The sequence below is a fragment of the Strix uralensis genome, chromosome 8 (assembly GCF_047716275.1).
Source record: "Strix uralensis isolate ZFMK-TIS-50842 chromosome 8, bStrUra1, whole genome shotgun sequence".
Taxonomy (NCBI): Eukaryota; Metazoa; Chordata; class Aves; order Strigiformes; family Strigidae; genus Strix; species Strix uralensis.
Window position 1 is genome coordinate 1801687 of NC_133979.1, and position 19960 is coordinate 1821646.

Below are 19960 nucleotides of genomic sequence, written 5' to 3' on the forward strand. Positions count from 1 at the left end.
CGAGGAGGGGATGGAGAGCAGCCCCAAGGAGAAGGACTTGGGGGGGTTGGGGGTGGAAAACTGACTGTGAGCCAGCAACGTGCACTGGCAGCCCAGAAAGCCACCCGTGTGCTGGGCTGCACCCAGAGCAGTGTGGGCAGCAGGGCGAGGGGGGGATTCTCCCCCTCTGCTCCGCTCTCGGGAGACCCCCCTGCAGTGCTGGGTCCAGCTCTGGGGGCACCAACAGCAGAAGGACACGGACCTGCTCGAGCCAGGCCAGAGGAGGCCATGAAGATTCTCGGGGGGCTGGAGCACTCCCCTGTAAGGACAGGCTGAGAGAGTTGGGGGGGTTCAGCTGGAGAAGAGAAGGCTCCAGGGAGACCTTAGAGCGGCCTCCCAGGACTGAAAGGGGCTACAGGAAAGGGGGGAGGGACTCTTGATCAGGGGGTAGGGATAGGACCAGTGGTAATGGGTTTAAACTGACAGAGGGGAGATTTAGATGAGATCTAAGGCAGAAATTCTTCCCTGTGAGGGTGGTGAGGCCCTGGCACAGGTTGCCCAGAGAAGCTGTGGCTGCCCCCTCCCTGGAAGGGTTCAAGGCCAGGTTGGACAGGGCTTTGGGCAACCTGGGCTAGTGGAAGGTGTCCCTGCCCAGGGCAGGGGGGTGGGACTACATGGTGTTTAAGGTCCTTTCCAACCCAAACCGTTCTGTGATTTTAAACCTTTGTTCAGGACTAACCTGTACGTGCCTTCTACCGCACGGTGCTACTCCATGCTCCCAGGGAAGGCAGGCGTCTGGACCCTCAGCTGAGGGGCACAGCCAGTGCCTGAGCCACTCCCAGGCAGGCTGCGACACCGCTGCCATCAGGCAAGGCCAAAACGAGCGGTGTGAAGCGGCTCGGGAGGGACAGCTTAGCTCAGTCGATACCGCAGGGAGAAAATTAAATTAAACATCGGTCCGTAAAGTCCTGTCGAGTGCCGCCACGGCCGGGCGGCCGCTGAGGGGACATTTCCCGCCCTTCCCCTCAGGGGGCGGCGCGCGCGTCACGCCCAATCCGCTTCCGCGGGCGGCTCGCGCCGCGGATTCAAACGGCGCGGGGCGGCGGTGGCGGCCGTTGGGCTGCGTGAAGCGGGGCGGGGGGTCCCGGCGGCCCGGGGGGGCTGCGCCCAGCGCCATGGCGAGCCGGCCGGCCGGCCCGGGGCCCTACCGCGCCACCGAGCTGGTGAGGACGGGCGGGCCGGGGCGGCGGGGCCGGTTCGTGGGGTGGGAGGAGGGAAGCGGGCTGCTGCCGCGGCCCCCGGGCCCCCCTCGTCAGCCCAGGCCTCTGCCTCAGGGATAAAGCACAAAGTAACGTGACCCCCGCGGTCAGGGAGATGTCCGGAGCTGCGCGGGGCCGTGGGGTTGTCGGGGGTGACTGCGCTCGGTGCTGTCTGAACGCAACGCGTGGAAACTGGGGTGCTGTGGGGCAGGAGGGGGTTCTGTGCCGCCCTCACTCCCCCTGCCCGTGACCGCTGCCACGCAACGCGGGACCCTCCCCGGGAAGGGCTTTCGGGGGGAGGTAGCGCCTGGCTCCTCGAAAATGGGGTGATAGCTGAGTAAGAGGAGCCTGCTGCTTACAGCGTGTCGTCTAGTTTTGTGCGGGTAGATAGGAAGGGAGGAAAATACTTTCAAACTTAAAACTGGTGTGTGTGTACCCTCTGGATCTATCTCATGTCTGAGAGCTGCTCTGGATGTGGTTTGACAGTGCCGCAGGAAACGGAGGTGGTGTAAATACTGGGCCTGTGCAGGCCAGGTCAATAAAACTTATGTCTGTGAAACTCTAACCTTATTTTCAGTTATAGAAGAATGTGATAAAAACCTAAATGAAATGTTTACCTGTTTTTTAATCTGAACTTCAGTGTTTCTGTATTAATACTACTATGTTATTTAGTATAACTCTCAATATTTGTTAGTATTAATGTTGTGATTTCATTTATATGCTTATTAATATAATACTGTTTCAACTGATAATTACAACAATCAGCTTCAGGCTTTAATCTTCTGTTCTTTGCTGTTTTGTTTCCCATGCAGTGGAATGAAATTACAAAATATTTCCGAGCAGGCATGCCATTAAGGAAACACAGACAACACTTCAAAAAACACGGAAGCTGTTTCACTGCCTCTGAAGCTGTAGACTGGCTCCATGAAGTATTAAGGAATAACAGTAACTTTGGTCCTGATGTTACTAGGCAGCAGACTGTTCAGTTATTAAGAAAGTTTCTCAAGAACCATGTAATTGAAGATGTAAAAGGGAGATGGGGATCTGAAAACTTAGAAGACAGTGGTGCACTGTACAGGTACTGAACTGACCAGTTAACAGAGCTCTTCAGGTTGAGACTTTTATTTCAGAACCTTAATGCTCAGATTCTCAAAAATAATTTGCTTTGGGTTGAGCAGTTGGGCCAAAAATGAATTATTACCACCATTTTACTGCACTCACTGATTTACTTTACTCTGACTCGTGGTATAGACCATACATCCTCTATGCTGAGGGCTGTTTCTGTGCTTTTGTCTAGTCCAGTTATTCACTGGCGTGTGTGCTACACTCAAGTGCTCTGGAGTGGAGCCAAGGAGAATTTATTGTAGGAGCTCCGTGCTGTGCTACTAGTCCTGTGTCTACTTCTCTTGTGCGTTTTGCAGAAAGTCAAAGTGGGAAACAGTCTTTCCTAAATTCTTAAATTAAGGGTATTAATGACCCTCGCTTCTCAAAGTGTGCTCTCAGTGCTGTATAAATAGCTGAGTATCTTCAACTTGACTTTGAAATCAAGAAAAGTAGCCCAAAGCTTATTTATAGTATGACAATGTTAAACAGAATCAGAATCACAGAATCATCAAGGCTGGAAAGACCAACCTGACTCTTAAACACCTCCAGGGATGAGGACTCCACCACTTCCCTGGGCAGCCCATTCCAATGCCTAACAACCCGTTCTGGAAAGAAATGCATCCTAATATCCACTCTAAACCTTCCCTGGGGCAACTTGAGGCCATTACCTCTTGTCCTAAACAGTGTTCTAAAGAGAAAATTTCAGCAATTTTCTTACTTTCCTGAATCTTTTCAGAATCTTACAGAATCACACTGCTAGGGTATGGTTTTGGTTAAGTGACTTCTTATATTTTTAATGTATTCTAAATGTATTTAACACCTCTCCTATTCATTACAGGTTTCCTTCAACATCTCCAGTTAAACCTCTACCAAGCTTGTGTCCACCAAAAGAGAACTTGGAAAACTTCTCTAGAGACAAAGAAAGGCTTTTTAAACTGCCGCATTTATCCAGGAGAACTCTTAAAAAACATGAGTTGCTACGGTCTCTGGTAATAATTTATCTATCTTACATAATTGTAGTTGCCATGTAATTCTTTATTCCTAAATAAAAAAACCCACCTAGAAGCAATTATCTTTTAGTGACACTGTTCTGTTGTGTCATCTTCCCTTCTAGCTGAACAAATGAATTGGTAGGTTCTTCTAGGTAGTGAGATAGAACATTTATATAGGTATAATAGAAAGTTGCAGCTATATTTTATATTGAAGTCTCTTGGTGACATGTGCTATTTTCTTGCATGTACAAAAAGAAATTTTATTAAATGGTCCATAAATATTCAAACAAAACTGTAACATGGCATTTTTGCAGTGCTGTCAGCAGGTGAAAGGGGTTATGCATTTGACAGAAGACATTAAGTATGTTCTTAAACCTATAAGAAGTTGGTTTTTAAACTTCATACTGGCAGCAGGTTTGGGAAGGGAAAGAGGGGTGGGAGGGTGGTTAAAGTGTTATTAATGCAGCCATGTTACCTGAGCTGAAAGGTCACTGACTCCCCATCCGTTGCAGTATAGGGCTAATTTTGCAACAGTATGATCTGGGGTTACAGAGTTTTAATTGTGTATGTATGTGTAAGCAATTGAGCATCTCATGTCATCAGTGTGGGAGGGTTTTTTTGTTTTCTTCTGGATTCTTTTGTTTGTTTTGTCTCCTTCTGTGCAGAATTATCCCTGCCACAGTATTTTAAAGTATTGAGAGGGTTGGAAGCTGGAGTTCTAGAAATGATCTGACCAATATGTTCTTGTTGAAACTTAATATATTTTTGTTATTTAGGACAAGTAAAAGGCACATATTTAACTGTTCTGCTTACTTTTTGAAAATGATTGAATGTGAGTGTTTGGCCCTTTATTCTGTTGAGATCTCTGTGTGTGCATACTTTCTGAATTTAGATTGTGATCCTAAAGGAGAGTACTTTGCCTGCTAATGCATTTGGATTTTATGTGTTTTCATCTTTTACACTGACTTCTGAGACGATTAGGTCTCTTTTCATAGTGTCCTTTTTTGCTTTTTAGTTGATTATGCTTTGGAATTTAATGTTCTGCAGAATGCCCTATACTTTTGAGAACAATTTTTACTTAAACAAGCCTCTTAGGATACTTCAAAATTATCTTATAGTATAACCTGCTCATTTTTAGGAAAATTTAGAAAAAACAAAGCCAGATATCATAGAGGAAAACAAGGAAGACACACTGCCTAAGAAGGAAATAAGCCAGGAGTATGTGGAAGAAACTTGGAGAAATATCATTCTAATACAGTGAGTAATACACTGTAAAAAGTACATTCTTGTATATGTGCTTCGGGTATGTAATGGCCTGATCAAGCTTTTGACTTGCAAATTTTTTAAAAATTTTTAAAATTATGTTTTAAGTTGAATATTTTTTACTAACTATTGCTTACATATGCTTTTTAACGTATGTATTAACATTGGATTGTTGCATTTAAGAAATTTATTGAAACTTATTGTTGCTGGTATATTTGAAGTATATTTAAGTACCATAGGTGCTCATTCTTACTGATTTTTGGTGTTTGTCCCAGGAAAAAGTGTGTCTTCAATTTGTCCTCTTGGAAGTGAGAATTTAATAAACCGGAGACTAGGTTATCAAGTAACTGGTGTTGGAATAGATATGGAAAGAACTTGGTTTTGTTCCTTGCTAGCAAACTCTTTAGACAACATCTGCTCTCTTCCTCCCCACAGTTTGCAAACCATTTTAGGCCTCCCATCTTTGGAAGAAGTCTTGCAGCCAACACAGATAGTTCCTGAGTATGTCATATACAACATGACTAACACGAGCAGACACGGTGTTGTTATTTTGCAGAACAAATCGGGTAAGATTTTTTTTTTTCCTGGTTTTGCTTAAAGATTCTGTATGGCACAATTGCAACCAACAATAAATAAAGTCATATGTTTCATGGTCTGTCTTTTACACCTCTTTTACACCTTTTACAAACTAGAGCACAGTTCAGTATATTTGTGTAGAAGGTTTTGTAGGTGTATTGCATTCACTTTTAAACTTACAGATTTTTATTTTAAATATCTTAAGTAATATCACAGAATCATGTAGGTTGGAAAAGACCTTGAAGATCATCTACTCCAACCATTAATATCTTTAGTTTTAAATTTGATCTCTTATATTTATTAGATTTGAGCCATTATATGTATTTGTTATTAAGTCTTTGAGGTTATATATATAAATAATGTACTTGTTTATTTTAGATGACCTCCCTCACTGGGTGTTGTCAGCTATGAAATGCCTGGCATACTGTAAGTAACTGAATAGCTTTTTCTGTTCCAGAAACCTATTCTGAGTTGAAAGTGAAGTATACTTGCATGTTAAGATCAATTGTGATGTTTCATTTTGGAAATGGAAATAATCTTAAGTGCCTTGATATGCCGAGAAGCAATGAAAGCAATACATATCAAATTACTGCACAGAAATGTAACTTAAAAGAGCTAACACATTTTGAAGATGTTATATTTCAGGTAATCAAGATATCAGTCCTTTAGCACTCTAGCTAGTTATCCTGCTTTTCGGCTGTTTTGTATGATTCTGCACATGAATTCTTGGCAACGTGAACAGGTTAAATTAGTGGAAGAGGAGGGGCTTCAGTGTTCCTTAATCCATTAAATGTGCAGGAGAATTAATTAAACTGTAAGCTTTCAGCAGAAGCATGCTGTCTGAGGCCAGAAAAAAGGACTGTTTTTTATGAAAATAATTCCTATTAACAAAGAAGCAGGAAGAAATCTTGAGTCGTTGGGCAAAACCTGTGTCTGGTTTCTTCTAATGCAGTTTTTCAGGAGTAAAGGGATTTTCCTTTCCCAGTTACTGACTAGGAGTTGGACTAAAACATTTCTTACATTTCATATTAAACTGAGGAGACCAATTCACAGGAAACAAGTTAGTTTTTTATTTATCTTGGAAGAAATCAAACAAAATTTTGCAAAGGGATTGGGGTAAAGGCATGCTCATATAGTCAGCTTGATGGTCTACTAAATTTGTCATGAGAACAGAAGGAAGAGTTCCACTCACTTGTTCCTGGATCATGGAGTGGGAGGGTAGCTCCTCCGGTACCTCCTTATCTGCTTCCCCACCTTTTTCTTCAAACTGTCTTAGGAAAAGCTTCTGCTTAAAACCGTTTTGTGGTTACAGAATCACAGAATTGTCTAGGTTGGAAAAGACCTTGAAGATCATCCAGTCCAACCATCAACCCAACATTAACAGTTCCCAACTACACCATATCCCTCAGTGCTAATCAGTTCAGCTGTGGAGAAGGCCTTCAGTGTCTTAACAATCATTGCGTAGTGGATGAGATGGATTTTTTTTTTAGTCAGGCATTTTTAGCTGTTAAACATGTTTTGTGACAGAACTGAACTTTCGTTGTCTGCAGAGTGAGAGTCAGTCTGCACTCATCCCTTGTTTTGATCAGTGTATGAAATATCAATCAGTAAAACTCAATGTGGTTAGAATTTACAGCAAACTTAGTGCTTCTGGTTTGTTTTCTTTGTGTATTTGCTTAATGTATAATTTAGAAAGGCATGATGTTAAATCTTGAACTTCAGCAAAGAAGACTGGGTTACCCGAGGCATCAGTGTTAAGTGTACTTGAGCAGCTGCCTTGGAACCACTGGGAAAGTATTTACTGTGGAGCAATACAATTAACACAGGTTTTCACACAATGGGGAGGGGGAAAAAGTGCTTTCACAGTGAACCTAATGAAGTTCAGTTTCTAATGGCTCGGTCTGATGTGGAATCTCTTGCTAATAAAGGAGTGGTGTTCTTCAGCGTGTGCTGTAGCAGACCTGTGCGGTACTAATAGTGTTTCTTCTTTACAGTGCCACTGATTTTTATGAAACTGGCTTTGAAGCTTCTGTTGTCAGATGTGTTTGAAGTTGTGTTACAAACATACAGATTGCGATTATGTGAGCTTTGCATCTCTATGAAGCAAGCTTTGAAAAGATTCTGGAGAAGCAGAGGACAAACTGACAATTAGACTTTTTTCTTTTTCTTCTCTTTCAAAACTGCCTCTTTAAATGACAAACAGGGCACGCTAGTGTTAGATGAGTGCCTCTCAAATGAAATTGGAGATGATGAGCTCTTTTTATGTGGGTACTTGCCCTGCTGTTTAGCTCTTGCCCCTTTTCCTGGTGCTCTCCTTCATTAGCTCCCCTCAAAGCTGTACTGGCTGTAATGTGGTTGGGTGGTGTGTGTATCTACCTCTGCCTAGTCTCTAGCTGCTCAGGGGGGTCTGTACAGGGTTAGTGTGGCTTCAGAAGTTCAGTTTGCAGCGTACACTCTTGTGAAATTGACTCTTTTTTTCTTCAACATGACTCTCTTCAACTGCATTCCCAAAAACATAGAGCCTCTTACATGAAGAGCACTATTAGGAAAAGCAGGACAGGGAAGAGCGTGGTGAGTGGATTTAAATCAAAGTGGAAAATATAGCTGAGCACTGATCTTGAGAGTGTTTCAATACCTTAATTCCCACATCAGTCCTGTATTTAGAACTAATAGGTCTTTGTGTTCATGGCACCAAAACTGCAAGCAAGCTTTTTCGGGTTTTTTTGAACTCTCAATTTCTAATTTGAGTGAATTAGTTCAAGTGGAGGTTTTATCTCTGCATCTGCTAGCTGTGCTGTAACCAAATGATTAAGGCGGTAGTTACTTTGCACAGTGAAAACTAAAAATACTTATACTGGCAGGGAGAACACTGCTCTACTGTATTTTTAGTGTAGTGTGTGGTAATGTAGTTATAATTATGAAGTTTGGTCATATCAAAAGTTATATTTTTTCCCTAGTTCTGTTTATAATTAAAACTGCCATCTCCTAATTCATTAGAACTGGCTTTGTAAGGTAGCTTATTTCATTTGTAGGAGTTCAGTGGAGTATGATAATGCTAGGGTTAAAATATCTACACAATTTCAAATTTTGTTTGTACCAGGACCCCTTTCATTCATTCTTTTCCTTGTCTGTAGCAACATGGTCAAGGTTTAACAACAAGATCTCTTGGATTATTGGATTATCTGTCCACTTCTGAAGAAGAGATCCACCATGGGAGTAGTGGTGAACAATTTGAATAGAGGAGTTGAAAAGAGGAGATCCCCACAAAGGGAAAGGACCCTGCCCAGCTGGGTTTGGCTTGGGTGTAAAGCAATGTGTGTACGCTGGCCAGCTTCTCGGCACGTTCTTCAAAGTTGGCCATAGCATGAGCTTCTTGGTCTGGAAGCTACAGCTCCCTGTGGGACAACTGCAATTGCTGTAGTTTGGGAGCAAAGGAAAGTGCTAGAAGTCTGTGACTGTCATTCTGAGGAACCTATAAAGGGCATAAATGAGTTATCTTCTTATTTTCTTGGTGTGAAACTGAGCACAACTCCTCAGTGGCTATATAGAATATGTTACACTGTTTTTGCTTACAGATGGTACAGTGCTAAACTAAACAAAATATTTGTATATTGCTGACATGATTCTTTTCTTGTGAAACAGTCATTCCTACAAAAACAAACTTGTGTTGAGTTTTTAAATTTTTTTTCTTTAATAATGGAATTGTGAGAGTAAATACTTTTGTAAATCTTTTTCTTCACTTCTTTTTAGGGCCTAGAAATAATGACATGAGCCAACCAACTTACAGTGGGTTTGAACGGGATGTGTTCAGAACAGTTGCTGATTACTTTCTCAATCTTCCTGAACCATTACTTACTTTTGAATACTATGAACTTTTTGTTAATATTTTAGGTATGTATGAACTTAGAAATAATCAGTGCAAGCTATGAGTTGATACCAAGTGGGGACCAAATCTGTAATTCAAAGCAGATCATGACCCCCTAATCTGTATGGCACTTGAGTCTGAGGAAGATCATCAATGCTCTCAATCTCTGTTACAGTATTAATTGAAATGCAGTTCTGTCTCATACTATTCTCTATAAATTGCTGTTTGAGCTAACATTCTAAATAGGCAATAACCATAATTTAAAAATACATGCTTGTTCCTGTCCCTCACTATTGCAGTGTGTCAACTTTCTTTATTCTTGCATGTTGGTTGCAGTTATCTTGTTAGATTGCTTTTGGACTAAGCTAAGCTTTTCTTTGGTTCTACTAACAGAGTCAACTATAAATTAGTGTCTTATATTTGTTGTCTTCTCTGTTTGGATAGCAGCTTTCTTTCTGAACTTGTTCATTTTCATACCACTTGCATCTTAACTTATATTTCATTTTCTGATAGTTATGTGTGGCTACGTCACAATTCCAGATATATGCAGTGGAAAGCATTCTGTCCAAGACGAGAAATGTGACCCACAACCTTCAAAAATTCTTCACTTGAACTCTTTCAAGTCAACTGAGTGTCTTCTTCTAAGCCTACTTCGCAAAGAGCCTGGCAAAAAAAAGAAAGAATATGAATCTTCCAGGAAGTCATCTTCAGAAGAGCTAACTATTCAAAACCAATGTGCAAAGAAACTGCAGCAGTATAAACTGACATATAAACAAGATAGTGGTGGTAATCTAATAGGAGGAAGTTGTCAAAATCTTTCGGGTTTCAGGAATGAACAAGATCCACCTCAAACATTTAGGACGAGATGTTACTCTTTGGAAAGAATTGGAGATGCTACTGCAAGTATATGCAATAAAGGAGAATCTGATTCTCTCAGGCAAAGTGATGTGAGCACAAGAAATGGAAAACAATCACTACCATATGAGCATAAAGCTAATTTGGTGTTGGAGCTTGGTTTTGATAATACATGTCAAAACCAAACCTGTGGTATCAAGAGAGTGTCTGCCTCAACTGCTCAGGGTAAAGAGCTATTCAATGAAAATCATGGATCGAAGCAAATGTGCAGGTCTCTGAGTTTACTTGGTAAGAGGAACTCCAAAAGTTGCACTAGCATCAATGTACCAGTTGCTGAAATCACAGTGAAGCCAAGGTCTCAACTTTGTGGGCAAGGAAAACCAAACACCTCTGGTGTGGTTACTTCAGTGGACATCGGGAATGAGGTTTCTGATATCACCATCAAAAAGAGACTCTGCAAAAGTACCACAGAACTCTCAGAATACTCTTTCACTCACTCTTCTTATATGTTGACTGGCACACAAAGTAAGATGGCTTTCTAAAGCATGTTGTATTGGCTTATTGTGATGACTAACTAATCTCTGCTTCCTTAATCTTTGGCACTGTTGCTAGGTTTTTTGATATGCGTATAACTTGATCTGTGAGTTTTTTAAAAAAGAAAAAAACCTGGTTGCTAAATTGCACTGCTTAAAGGTAGCCCTTTGTACCTCTGCTAACAAACATTAGTGTGTAGTATCTTTGGAGTCTTAAACTTGATGTGTTGGTAATTCACCTTTCTGTTCAGGTAAGTGATAAGTAATTCTGGCCTAGACATTGTCTGTGAGTGAGGCAGGGAATCTGCAGGGACCTGCCTGTTGGAGAAGATGTCTTTCTCTGGTCTTTGAAGCACATTTTCTGGGAATAACATTAGTGTCATTTCTTAATTGTATTATGGTCTCAATTGTACCAGCAGTTTATCATAATGAAGCAAGTTGAAGATGACCACACAAAAAAAGGCCATGTAACATTACTTACAACGTTACAGCTGTCTTCTATGAAACATAGATTACCATATTGAAAAAAATGAGATTTCTTGTACTGAGGTAAAAATATCCTGAAAGTTGATTAAATCTTAATGACAGCTGTCTTTACAATTAACTTGTAGATCTCCTTCAGCCTCATTTAGAAAGAATTGCTGTCGAAGCACTACAGATATGTTGTTTGTTGCTTCCACCACCAAATCGTAGAAAGATTCAGCTCCTAATGCGCATGATCTCTCGGATCAGTGAAAATGTTGATATGCCACGACTGCATGATGCGATGGGCACACGTTCTTTGGTAAGAGAATAAGCGCAACGTATCTGTTGTTTTAACATGGCTGAAGTAACGCTGAGAATACTGGCAGTATTCTGTGCTTGAGGTGCTTGACTCATTGCAATGAAATAATGATTAACAGGCAGATTTTTCATCTCCAGAATATTTACAAAAAATCTGACTTCAAGCAAGCACCTTCTTGTTTTCATCCTAATATATTTCAAATATTGGTGCTGCTTTTGTTTACTTTGGGAGGAGAAGGGAAATAATTTCTTAGAAGAATGCAAATGATTGTTTAGTGCGATTTCTCACCCAACTGCCATTTAACTTAAAAGGTATTGGCAAAGTCTCTGTAGAAAACCTTTCTTGGGCTAAACATTCGTGTAGGTGAAGGTATGACAAAAACAGTTCCAAAGTAGTAAATTGACTGCCTAGTGAGTTTAAAGACAAGCTTCAAGGTCTGAATTTAAGCTTTCATTGGAATGACTAAAGATTTTTGTCAAATGAGACTAGATAAAACAGCAAAGTACCTGCACATGCTAATTTAAAAGAAGCCTACTAAAAGCTGGAAATATGAAAGTTGAAAAAAAATGTTTTTTAAAGCTATTCAAAACTGGATCTTGAGGTGCACCTTGGTTAGGTTGGCTCTGCAGCTTTTTTAGTCATCTCACTTGTCTCAAGATGGCTAAGCGAACATGTACACTTTTCTACAGGGGATGACTTGTTCTTATTATTACCTCTTTAAAATATGCATTTCTTTATTGAAAGTACTGTTCAATTCAAAAAAAAAAAAGTACAGGTCTAATGTTACAAGAAGTTTCTTTATTTCAGATGAGGAAAAAAATTACAATCAGTTTTCCTCCTCTCTTGACCAGTGGTGCAGGCAAGAGAGATTGCAATGAAAGGTGGTATTGGAGAATTCATTGTGCCACTGGATAGACTGGAAAGAAGGCAAATCCCTCAACTTCACATACTAACAATCTGCTAAACAATTCTAGATGATACAGACTTTTTCTCGATGCGTGCTGTGCTGTGCAGAAGAAGTAGATCTTGATGAGTTACTTTCTACACGATTAGTTTCATTTCTAATGGACCATCAACAAGAAATATTTAAAGTACCAACTTACCTGCAGGTTGCAGTGCAAGACCACATAGAACATGTGAAGATGGCTCAGGTTGGTGACATGATAGAAGTTTAAGTTTATTTGCTAATCATGGAGTATTTGTTACTTCTGAGGGTGGGATGGGAAAACTGTAAATAAAACCATCATATTTTGAATGCAAACTTTTATTAAACTTTTGGTGCAGTCATAGATATCAGCTACATTATAAAGTTTTGTGATGTCACTGTAAGTTAGTATCCTTGGACATTTGTTACTGAACAAACTATTTCTTCCTGAAATAGCACATAATCATTTGAGTATATGCAGACCCCTTCTTCAACTCTTGTTTCAGTGCAAATACCCGAAGGAAGAAATCTGTGCCATATTGCCAACGTATTCATACTGCAGACAAATAACTCCTGAGGAGTTTGAAGAACAAAGGGTTTCCACCTCTCAGGCTGCAGTAGCAGAGCTCTTAGAGAACATTATCAAAGATAAAAACTTGTCTGTGAAAGACAAAAAGAAAAAGTTAAAACAGGTAAGAACTTGCTGGATATTTTGTCTACTTCTGAAAACACCTTTGAGGGAAGGATCTCGGGCACTAGGCCCTGGTGCAGAACAGGAGCAGACTGTCTAGAGAGAAATGCTTGTTCTACAGAAGAGATGATTAATGCTTTTTTGACTGCATGCTTGGATTGGGCTTTTAAAGATGGTGTCTAATACAGCATTTGATGCTGTCTGGCAGCAGTGGTGTTCAAACAATGATTTAAAACCAGGATAAAAATATTCTAAGATAACGGCTCTCCGTTACATTGTGTGCAATAGAATTACAGCATGGTTTCTTGTGGTGTGCTGGCTATACGAGTTTACCATTAAAATGCTATAGATGGGCTTAAAATCAATCAATGTGATTTTCTTCGTTTAAGAGGTCAAGCTCTATCTGTTCACAGCTCTGCAGTGTTCTTTCCTGTGGACTTAGCTTTGTGTTTTGTAACATGTATATGGCTCAAGATTATCTGGCACTTCTGTGGCCTATTAACATATTGCCTAATACTAAAGCTAAAATAACAGCAATTCTGGCGGGATTTAATACTGGAGGGTTTTTTTGTTTTTTGGAAAACCTTTGGCAAGTATTTCTGACCAATTGAAAAGTATTGTACTTGTCCTAGAATCTCCTAAGCAAGTCTTGTGACTCAAATTTGAAAAAGCAGCTTTTCAGAGCAAGCACATTTCTTTCTTTTTGGTGCCCCTCCCCCAGCTTCTGCAACACTGACTTTCATATGTGTAGGGAAAACTTTCTGATCCTGTAAAAGTGAAGGCTGGACTTTTGTTCAAGTTCGTTAAAACTTCCTGCATGTAAAGAATAGTTAATTACGGTCGATTAAAACTTGGAGTAAGCAAGCAGTGAGAAGTGATACTCAGTGCCACTTTAAGCAGGTGAAGTGGGGAGGAGGGAGAACTAAAATCCTCTAATAGTAAACTTGAAGTATATATTTAAATTTTTGAGGAGTTCCCCCCAAAGCCCAGAAGCTGCTTGTACTGTAACAGCTGCATGTTAGCAAAGTTTATTTTTAAATTTGCAGAGCTACATCATTACAGTCTTGCCACTTGTGCTGGATAGCTAGTGGTGTGATAAGGCACAACTTTTTGGAGCGATTATTCAGTTTTGATACTTTGAATTGGGGAAAGCCAAATCCATGGCACTTCCTAGAGGGATAGCTCCAACTTGTATCAACACCAAAAGTTATACACGATGTCATTTTCGGTAGTTTGAATCAGTCAGCAGGAAGCTTTGGCTGATGCACAGATGTGTTCGCCACTATTTGTTCCTTCCTGAGGCCTTACACAGAAGACAGGCAAAATGTCAAAAATACCTGAAGCCAGATATTTTTTAGTTGTGTATCTGCAGGAATTGAAAAATAACTCCTTTGGTTAAGTAGGAAGCTTTGCTGAAAGAATACCTTCAAAATCTGCTCAATCTTAACTTCCATTTTGGGTAAAACATTTATCATGGTGATTCTTGAAAGGCAGGTTTCCAAGCATAAAGAGAGCTGGCTGGGCAGCATGGCTTCACGTGCTGGCTCCCATGCCTTGCATGGGCAGCAAATGCTGGTCCTGTGGCTTGGGCTCAGGCAAGGCCAGGCTCAGACAAGGCCTGGCTCAGGCAAGGCGTAGCCGTGCTGTTACTCAGCCGAGGAACAACACGGTGAGCAGCTGTGAGGGGAGATCCTGGCAGGCAGAACAGCACGGTGTTTACTCATTGCTCTATTCCCATCACAGCAGTTAAAAATCCTTGGGAATAAAACACGATTAGAAGCTTTTCTCAGTTCAACAGACAATGAAGTGACCGACGGAATTTGTTTGACTCCTTGTTTATCACTCGTGAACTCGTAAGCACAAAGGGCTACAGCTCTGGTCAGGTGTCTCAGCAGTTACTTTACATGCCAGTAGTCTTGCTGCTCCTGCTGATACACATCCTTACAGGGTGATTCATGCTCACGCCCCGCATGGCTGGAGTTTTTGCTGGAGTCTGGTATTTTATTTTTCACTTTTGTGTTTTCTAGTTTCAGAAGGAATACCCTCTAATCTACCAGAACAGATTTCCAACTACAGAAACTGAAGCAATGCTATTTGAGAACAAACCTACCATCAAACAACCAATGCTTAGCCTAAGAAAACCAAGATTTCGTAGCCTAAGATACTAATTTCACCACACTTCAGCTGCTTACTTATTGGATGGATGGATGAATGATTTACCAAAGGGCACTTGCTGTGGAAATTTGGTGGTGGCTGTGTGTGTAGCAGGAAGAAATGTTTACATGGACACTATGTTGAAAGGTGCCAAAATAACTTTTTTTGTGCAGATAACTTTTGAATGATTGCTAAGAGAAGTAAATATTTATCTGTTTACAAATTATTACAATATATTGTGGTCAGTAAAATAAATGTGAAAATAAGCATGAAGCTATTAGTAACCAAAAATTTATATATGGTTTTCATATGGGAAACTAATGATATGCATATTGTTGTAACTTTTTAAATGTCCGTTCAGGAATTTGTGCCGTCTATCATTTGTGTAGGTTTTTTGATGTCCATATGTTGTGAATAAGTGCCTTCTTTGTATTCTCAAAATACTTTAAACAAAACAATGTTCTCTGAGTTTGGACCCAATTTAGAAGTTGGTTCTGTTGTTTCCAAGGGAGCCAGAAATTCACCATAAATAAATTATTATCTGACTCCATAAAATACTTCTGTTCATCTAATCTGTAAAATTCATAAAAGCTTTTGTATATTTATATTAAAAGTCTTAGGTATATTTCTGACATTTTCATGGAAAATTTATTTTGGATCTATTGGTATACTTCCCAAAATAATAGAAGTGGTGGATGATACATGAAGTGACAATGAATAGAATCAGAATACACTAAATTTCCCTATTTTGTTTCCAGAGTTAGGAGTTTGCATGTTAATTCTGGTGGGGCCAAGGCTTCCCTACAAGAGTAAATCTGCATGAGTAGTTCTGTGAGAGAACAATCAAAGTAAGTGTTTTCATAAAGATCCCGGCTTAATATTTAGACAGATGTGCTCCAGGCAGAAAACCTAAAAAGTAGCAAGCAGTGAATGATGTTAGTGTTCAGTACTGGGCTTGGAGAGAAATGGGTGCTTTTCCCCCCATATTTGCATCCATCAAAAAAGAAGCCTGACATCCCTTTGTTTGTTTTCCCAGAGAGACAGGGGTAGCGTGTAGGTGTAAAGCCTGGGCACTCAAGGGAATTTTAAAGAAGATTTAATGAAAAAAAATCACTCTTAACAGAGTAAAAATAGTGTAGTATAGCAAAAAGATGGATGAACCTTTAAGGATTGATTGAAGCCTTGTTTATATCAAAAGTATTGTCATTTTGGAAAGCTGTGATGTGGAGCTATCGTCAGCCAACATGCCACGCACGAGCTCTGCTGTGAGACCCGGGGACGTCGCTGCTTCTGATTTGGAAAGGCGACCGTTCTGAAGCGGAGTGATGTCAAGTTATGCGTGTGGTAAGTTTTTTATAGAACGTGTCCTGCGAGTGGGAGCACTAATGGGTCTGCCTCTTCCTCTGAACACAACTCTCATCACATTGTCCTCTCCTTGGACTGAGATGACAATGTGACAACGGGGGTTGCAAACTGCTGGTGAGGGTGTAGCTGCATCCATGGGCAGTTAGTGGGGAGATACGTAATGCAGCTGAACTGAGTAAATTACTTTGCTAAAGAGCAGCTAACGGTCCTTGGAGGAAATGGGGCCACCATGTAAAATATAATTTCTGTAAATTCTCTTGTTATTTTTTGTATATTCCAATGCTGTGCCAAAGTAAGGAGTGAGGAACAGCCTATATCTCCTGTTATGTAAGTGGTGTTTGTGCTGGAATTTGTTATCCGTGTGTATATAAATGCAATTCAGGGTCTTGAATGTTCACTGTTGGCATGTTGGTCACTTAGGGCCATAATCCATGCTGTGACCTGTCCTTCACGTGGCCGAAGCCAACAGTCAGCGGGGCCATCGCTGCGGAATACTTCCACACTGCTCTTCAGTTAAAGGTTTCTTTAAGCTCATATCATCGCAGCCAGTAACGTGCCATCCACTGAGACCATTCTGTGATTGGAACACTGTCAAAATTGGGTTTGGTTGTGAGGAATTTGTGTCAGTGTTACATTTCTATTGTAATATTGCTTCTAGATAAACTATCTGCTTGTTTTGGCTGTGTTTGCAGGAAAATGGAAGGGCTGCACTGCCAGCACTGGACTGCAGGAGGAGGTACATTTGAAGTCCAACTTTATTTTCACTTTAGGGTTTGGGGTTTTTTATTAAGCAGCTTTGTGCTTTATAGAATCATATTTAGAGATGAATGTTCTCCCTTTGTGTGAGCTGTCTGGCTGCCTGTTGCCTTGTTCGGTTATCATAGCGCTGGGCTGCGCAGCGTAGGCACATCCCTTACGCTTTGTCAGGTCTTGCCCATTCCTAGGACAAGAAACTGAATTGGCACTGTGCTTGCACATGCAGACTTTTACAGTAATTGTCATAAAACCCATCATCAACATTAAAACCAAAGCAAATCTCAACTACTCATCTTTTACCTGGTTTGGGTTTGATTTGTTTTTTTGGCATCTCGCAGGGAGGCTCCATAGTAGTCTGGTACGAGTTCATACACTGTGTTTGGGTACTTGGGTGTTATGAGCAAAGGTCTTGGTGGAGGATTTTTGCTTTTACGTTTGACGTCTTAGTACATAACTGCTGTGCATGAGACTGCACTCCTCTCCTTGGAAAAATGAGGCAAAAAGACCTTTGCATTCTGCATCTGATACTTATATATACATACATATATATATATACACACAATTATATATATACCAAATTAGTCTTATGTTAGCTTTACAGGAGTGGGGGGTTAGGGCAGAAATTTAATATCTGGCACAATAAATATTTTGCAGTATATCATTTTTCTCTTTTCCTTATGAAAAGCAAGGCTTTGTAAATGAGAAACCAAGATTAGCCCAGTTTTAGCCTGTATTAGTAATGCTTTAATGTCCTGTAGATAACTTTACACTTGCATAGTAGGTGACATGTTCATCCTCTGTAACACCTGCAGTCAGCTACTTTAAAATAATCCATCACCTGCCTAAACTTGCTTCTAATTATTCTTGACCTGTTAAGTGTTGCGTAAATGCTTTATTTATTTTTGTGTTCCAGTTAAGCAACTTATTAGGTGAGAAGCTCACACTTAGGATTTAGCTTTCAAAGGACTGCCCTCATTATTCAGAGTTCTTGCTCTGTGTTATTTAATGTTCCCTTCTAAGGTTTTGACAGAACTTAACTAAAATGTGAATAAATAGGCAAGCTGACTAGCTAGGGGACAATTAAAACATTCTAAGTGAATGACAGATGCAAATTTAAATTTCATTTAAACCTTTCTTTGAGCTATCATTTTCTCTTGAGGGAAATTTTTTACTAGAAGGCTTTTATATTTTTGTTCTTTAAGTATCATATTGCAAAAACTACACCTGTGTACGGGGAGCAGTTCATCCAAAGTGAATTGGCTGTTGCCTGCAATCTATCACTTGTGTACAACGTGGGATAGCAGAATTGCCTGAAGTACAGTTTTGTTCTGAAAACTGGCACTGTAGGAAGGGTTCGTGGTTGCCTGACACCAACTTGAGAGGAGAAAATGCTGTCAGGGTCCAGCACTGAACCATACAGGCTGCTTTTATTATGCAAGAGTCAAGCTCGTAATAAACTTCCTTAGGCTTTTGTAAAACCTTTGTATTAGTTTGAATATTTTAGTTCATTTGACACAGACTTAAATTTATTTAAAAACATGTTTAGCAGAGATATGATTTCCAGCACTGTCTCATAAATAGTCTTGGGCAAATGAGAAGCTGTTCACTCAGTGTGTGGCCGGCTCGGGTGCAGTCACAGTAGGCTATTTGGGTGTTGAATATGTACTTACTGTTTTGCATACACAGATCCAAAACTCTCTTCTCTTTTGCTTAAGTGTTTTAGAGCGATTATTTGTGATTGCCATCTGCAATACCAGCTGGTCTGCTGGCAATTGGAGGTAAAGAAACTTGTTGCCTCCCTTTCCTGCACAGGAAGGCAGGATGAGATGCTGCTATTTGTGTTTAGCAGCAGCTTTTTTTGCTAATTAGTGTCAATAACAACTCCTTTTTGGTTGTATTGGTTGCATTTTATAATGTGTTGGTAGGTCATATGCTGTCTTACGCTGTTCTTGGTGTTAGTGTCAAACCAGAAGTTGCCTGGTCTGGCGCTGGCTGGTGTGCAGCAACTGGTAGAAAACAGCCAGAAGGTTACGTGGATAAAATGTTAATGGCTAATCCCAGCGTCATGATGTAACTGTGTACTCCAAATTTAACTGCATGTGGGCAGCAGACAGATAGAAGTGCAAAATTAATACTTTAAGGGGAAGAGGGGAAAGCCTGAAAATCATAGGATCATAAATTTGGTGGGAAGGGACCTTCAGAGGTCATTTGTCATAGAATCATAGAATAGTTTGGGTTGGAAGGGACCTTAAAGATCATCTTGTCCCACCCCCCTGACCCAGGCAGGGACACCTTCCACTAGCCCAGGTTGCCCAAAGCCCCATCCAACCTGGCCTTGAACCCTTCCAGGGAGGGGGCAGCCACAGCTTCTCTGGGCAACCTCTGCCAGGGCCTCACGTCCCTCACAGGGAACAATTTCTTCCTTCGATCTAATCTAAATCTCCCCTCTGTCAGTTTAAACCCGTTACCCCTCGTCCTATCCCTACACCCCCTGATCAAGAGTCCCTCCCCCCTTTCCTGTAGCCCCTTTCAGTCCTGGGAGGCTGCTCTAAGGTCTCCAAGGAGCCTTCTCTTCTCCAGCTGAACCCCCCCAACTCTCTCAGCCTGTCCTCACAGGAAGGGTTCAAGGCCAGGTTGGACAGGCATTTGGGCAACCTGGGCTAGCGAAAGGTGTCCCTGCCCGGGGCAGGGGTTTGGAACTAGAAGATCTCCAAGGTCCCTTCCACCCAAACCGTTGTGTGATGATTCTCTAAATCTGAGCAGCCGCTCAGGCTCGTCCCTCTGGCCCAGGGTCCTGGCAGGCAGACGCTGGCTGGGCACGGGGGTAAGTGAAAAGGGAGGAGAGCCGTGGAGGTGGAG

General features: G+C 41.0%; 1 protein-coding gene across 2 annotated transcripts; it reads left to right on the forward strand.

Moving 5' to 3' along the window:
- Positions 1 to 1154: 1154 nt before the first annotated feature.
- Positions 1155 to 15479, forward strand: DEPDC1 (DEP domain containing 1). Of its 2 annotated transcripts, XM_074877152.1 has the most exons (12): positions 1155 to 1202; positions 2051 to 2316; positions 3181 to 3331; positions 4473 to 4591; positions 5033 to 5163; positions 5552 to 5599; positions 8924 to 9064; positions 9552 to 10418; positions 11038 to 11210; positions 12185 to 12361; positions 12642 to 12827; positions 14854 to 15479. In XM_074877152.1, exons 1-12 carry the CDS (start codon positions 1155 to 1157, stop codon positions 14992 to 14994), a joined length of 2448 nt encoding a protein of 815 aa, XP_074733253.1. In that variant the 3' UTR covers positions 14995 to 15479. The 2 variants fall into 2 exon arrangements, with proteins under 2 accessions (XP_074733253.1, XP_074733254.1); XM_074877153.1 differs by lacking the exon at positions 9552 to 10418.
- The last annotated feature ends 4481 nt before the right edge of the window (positions 15480 to 19960 follow it).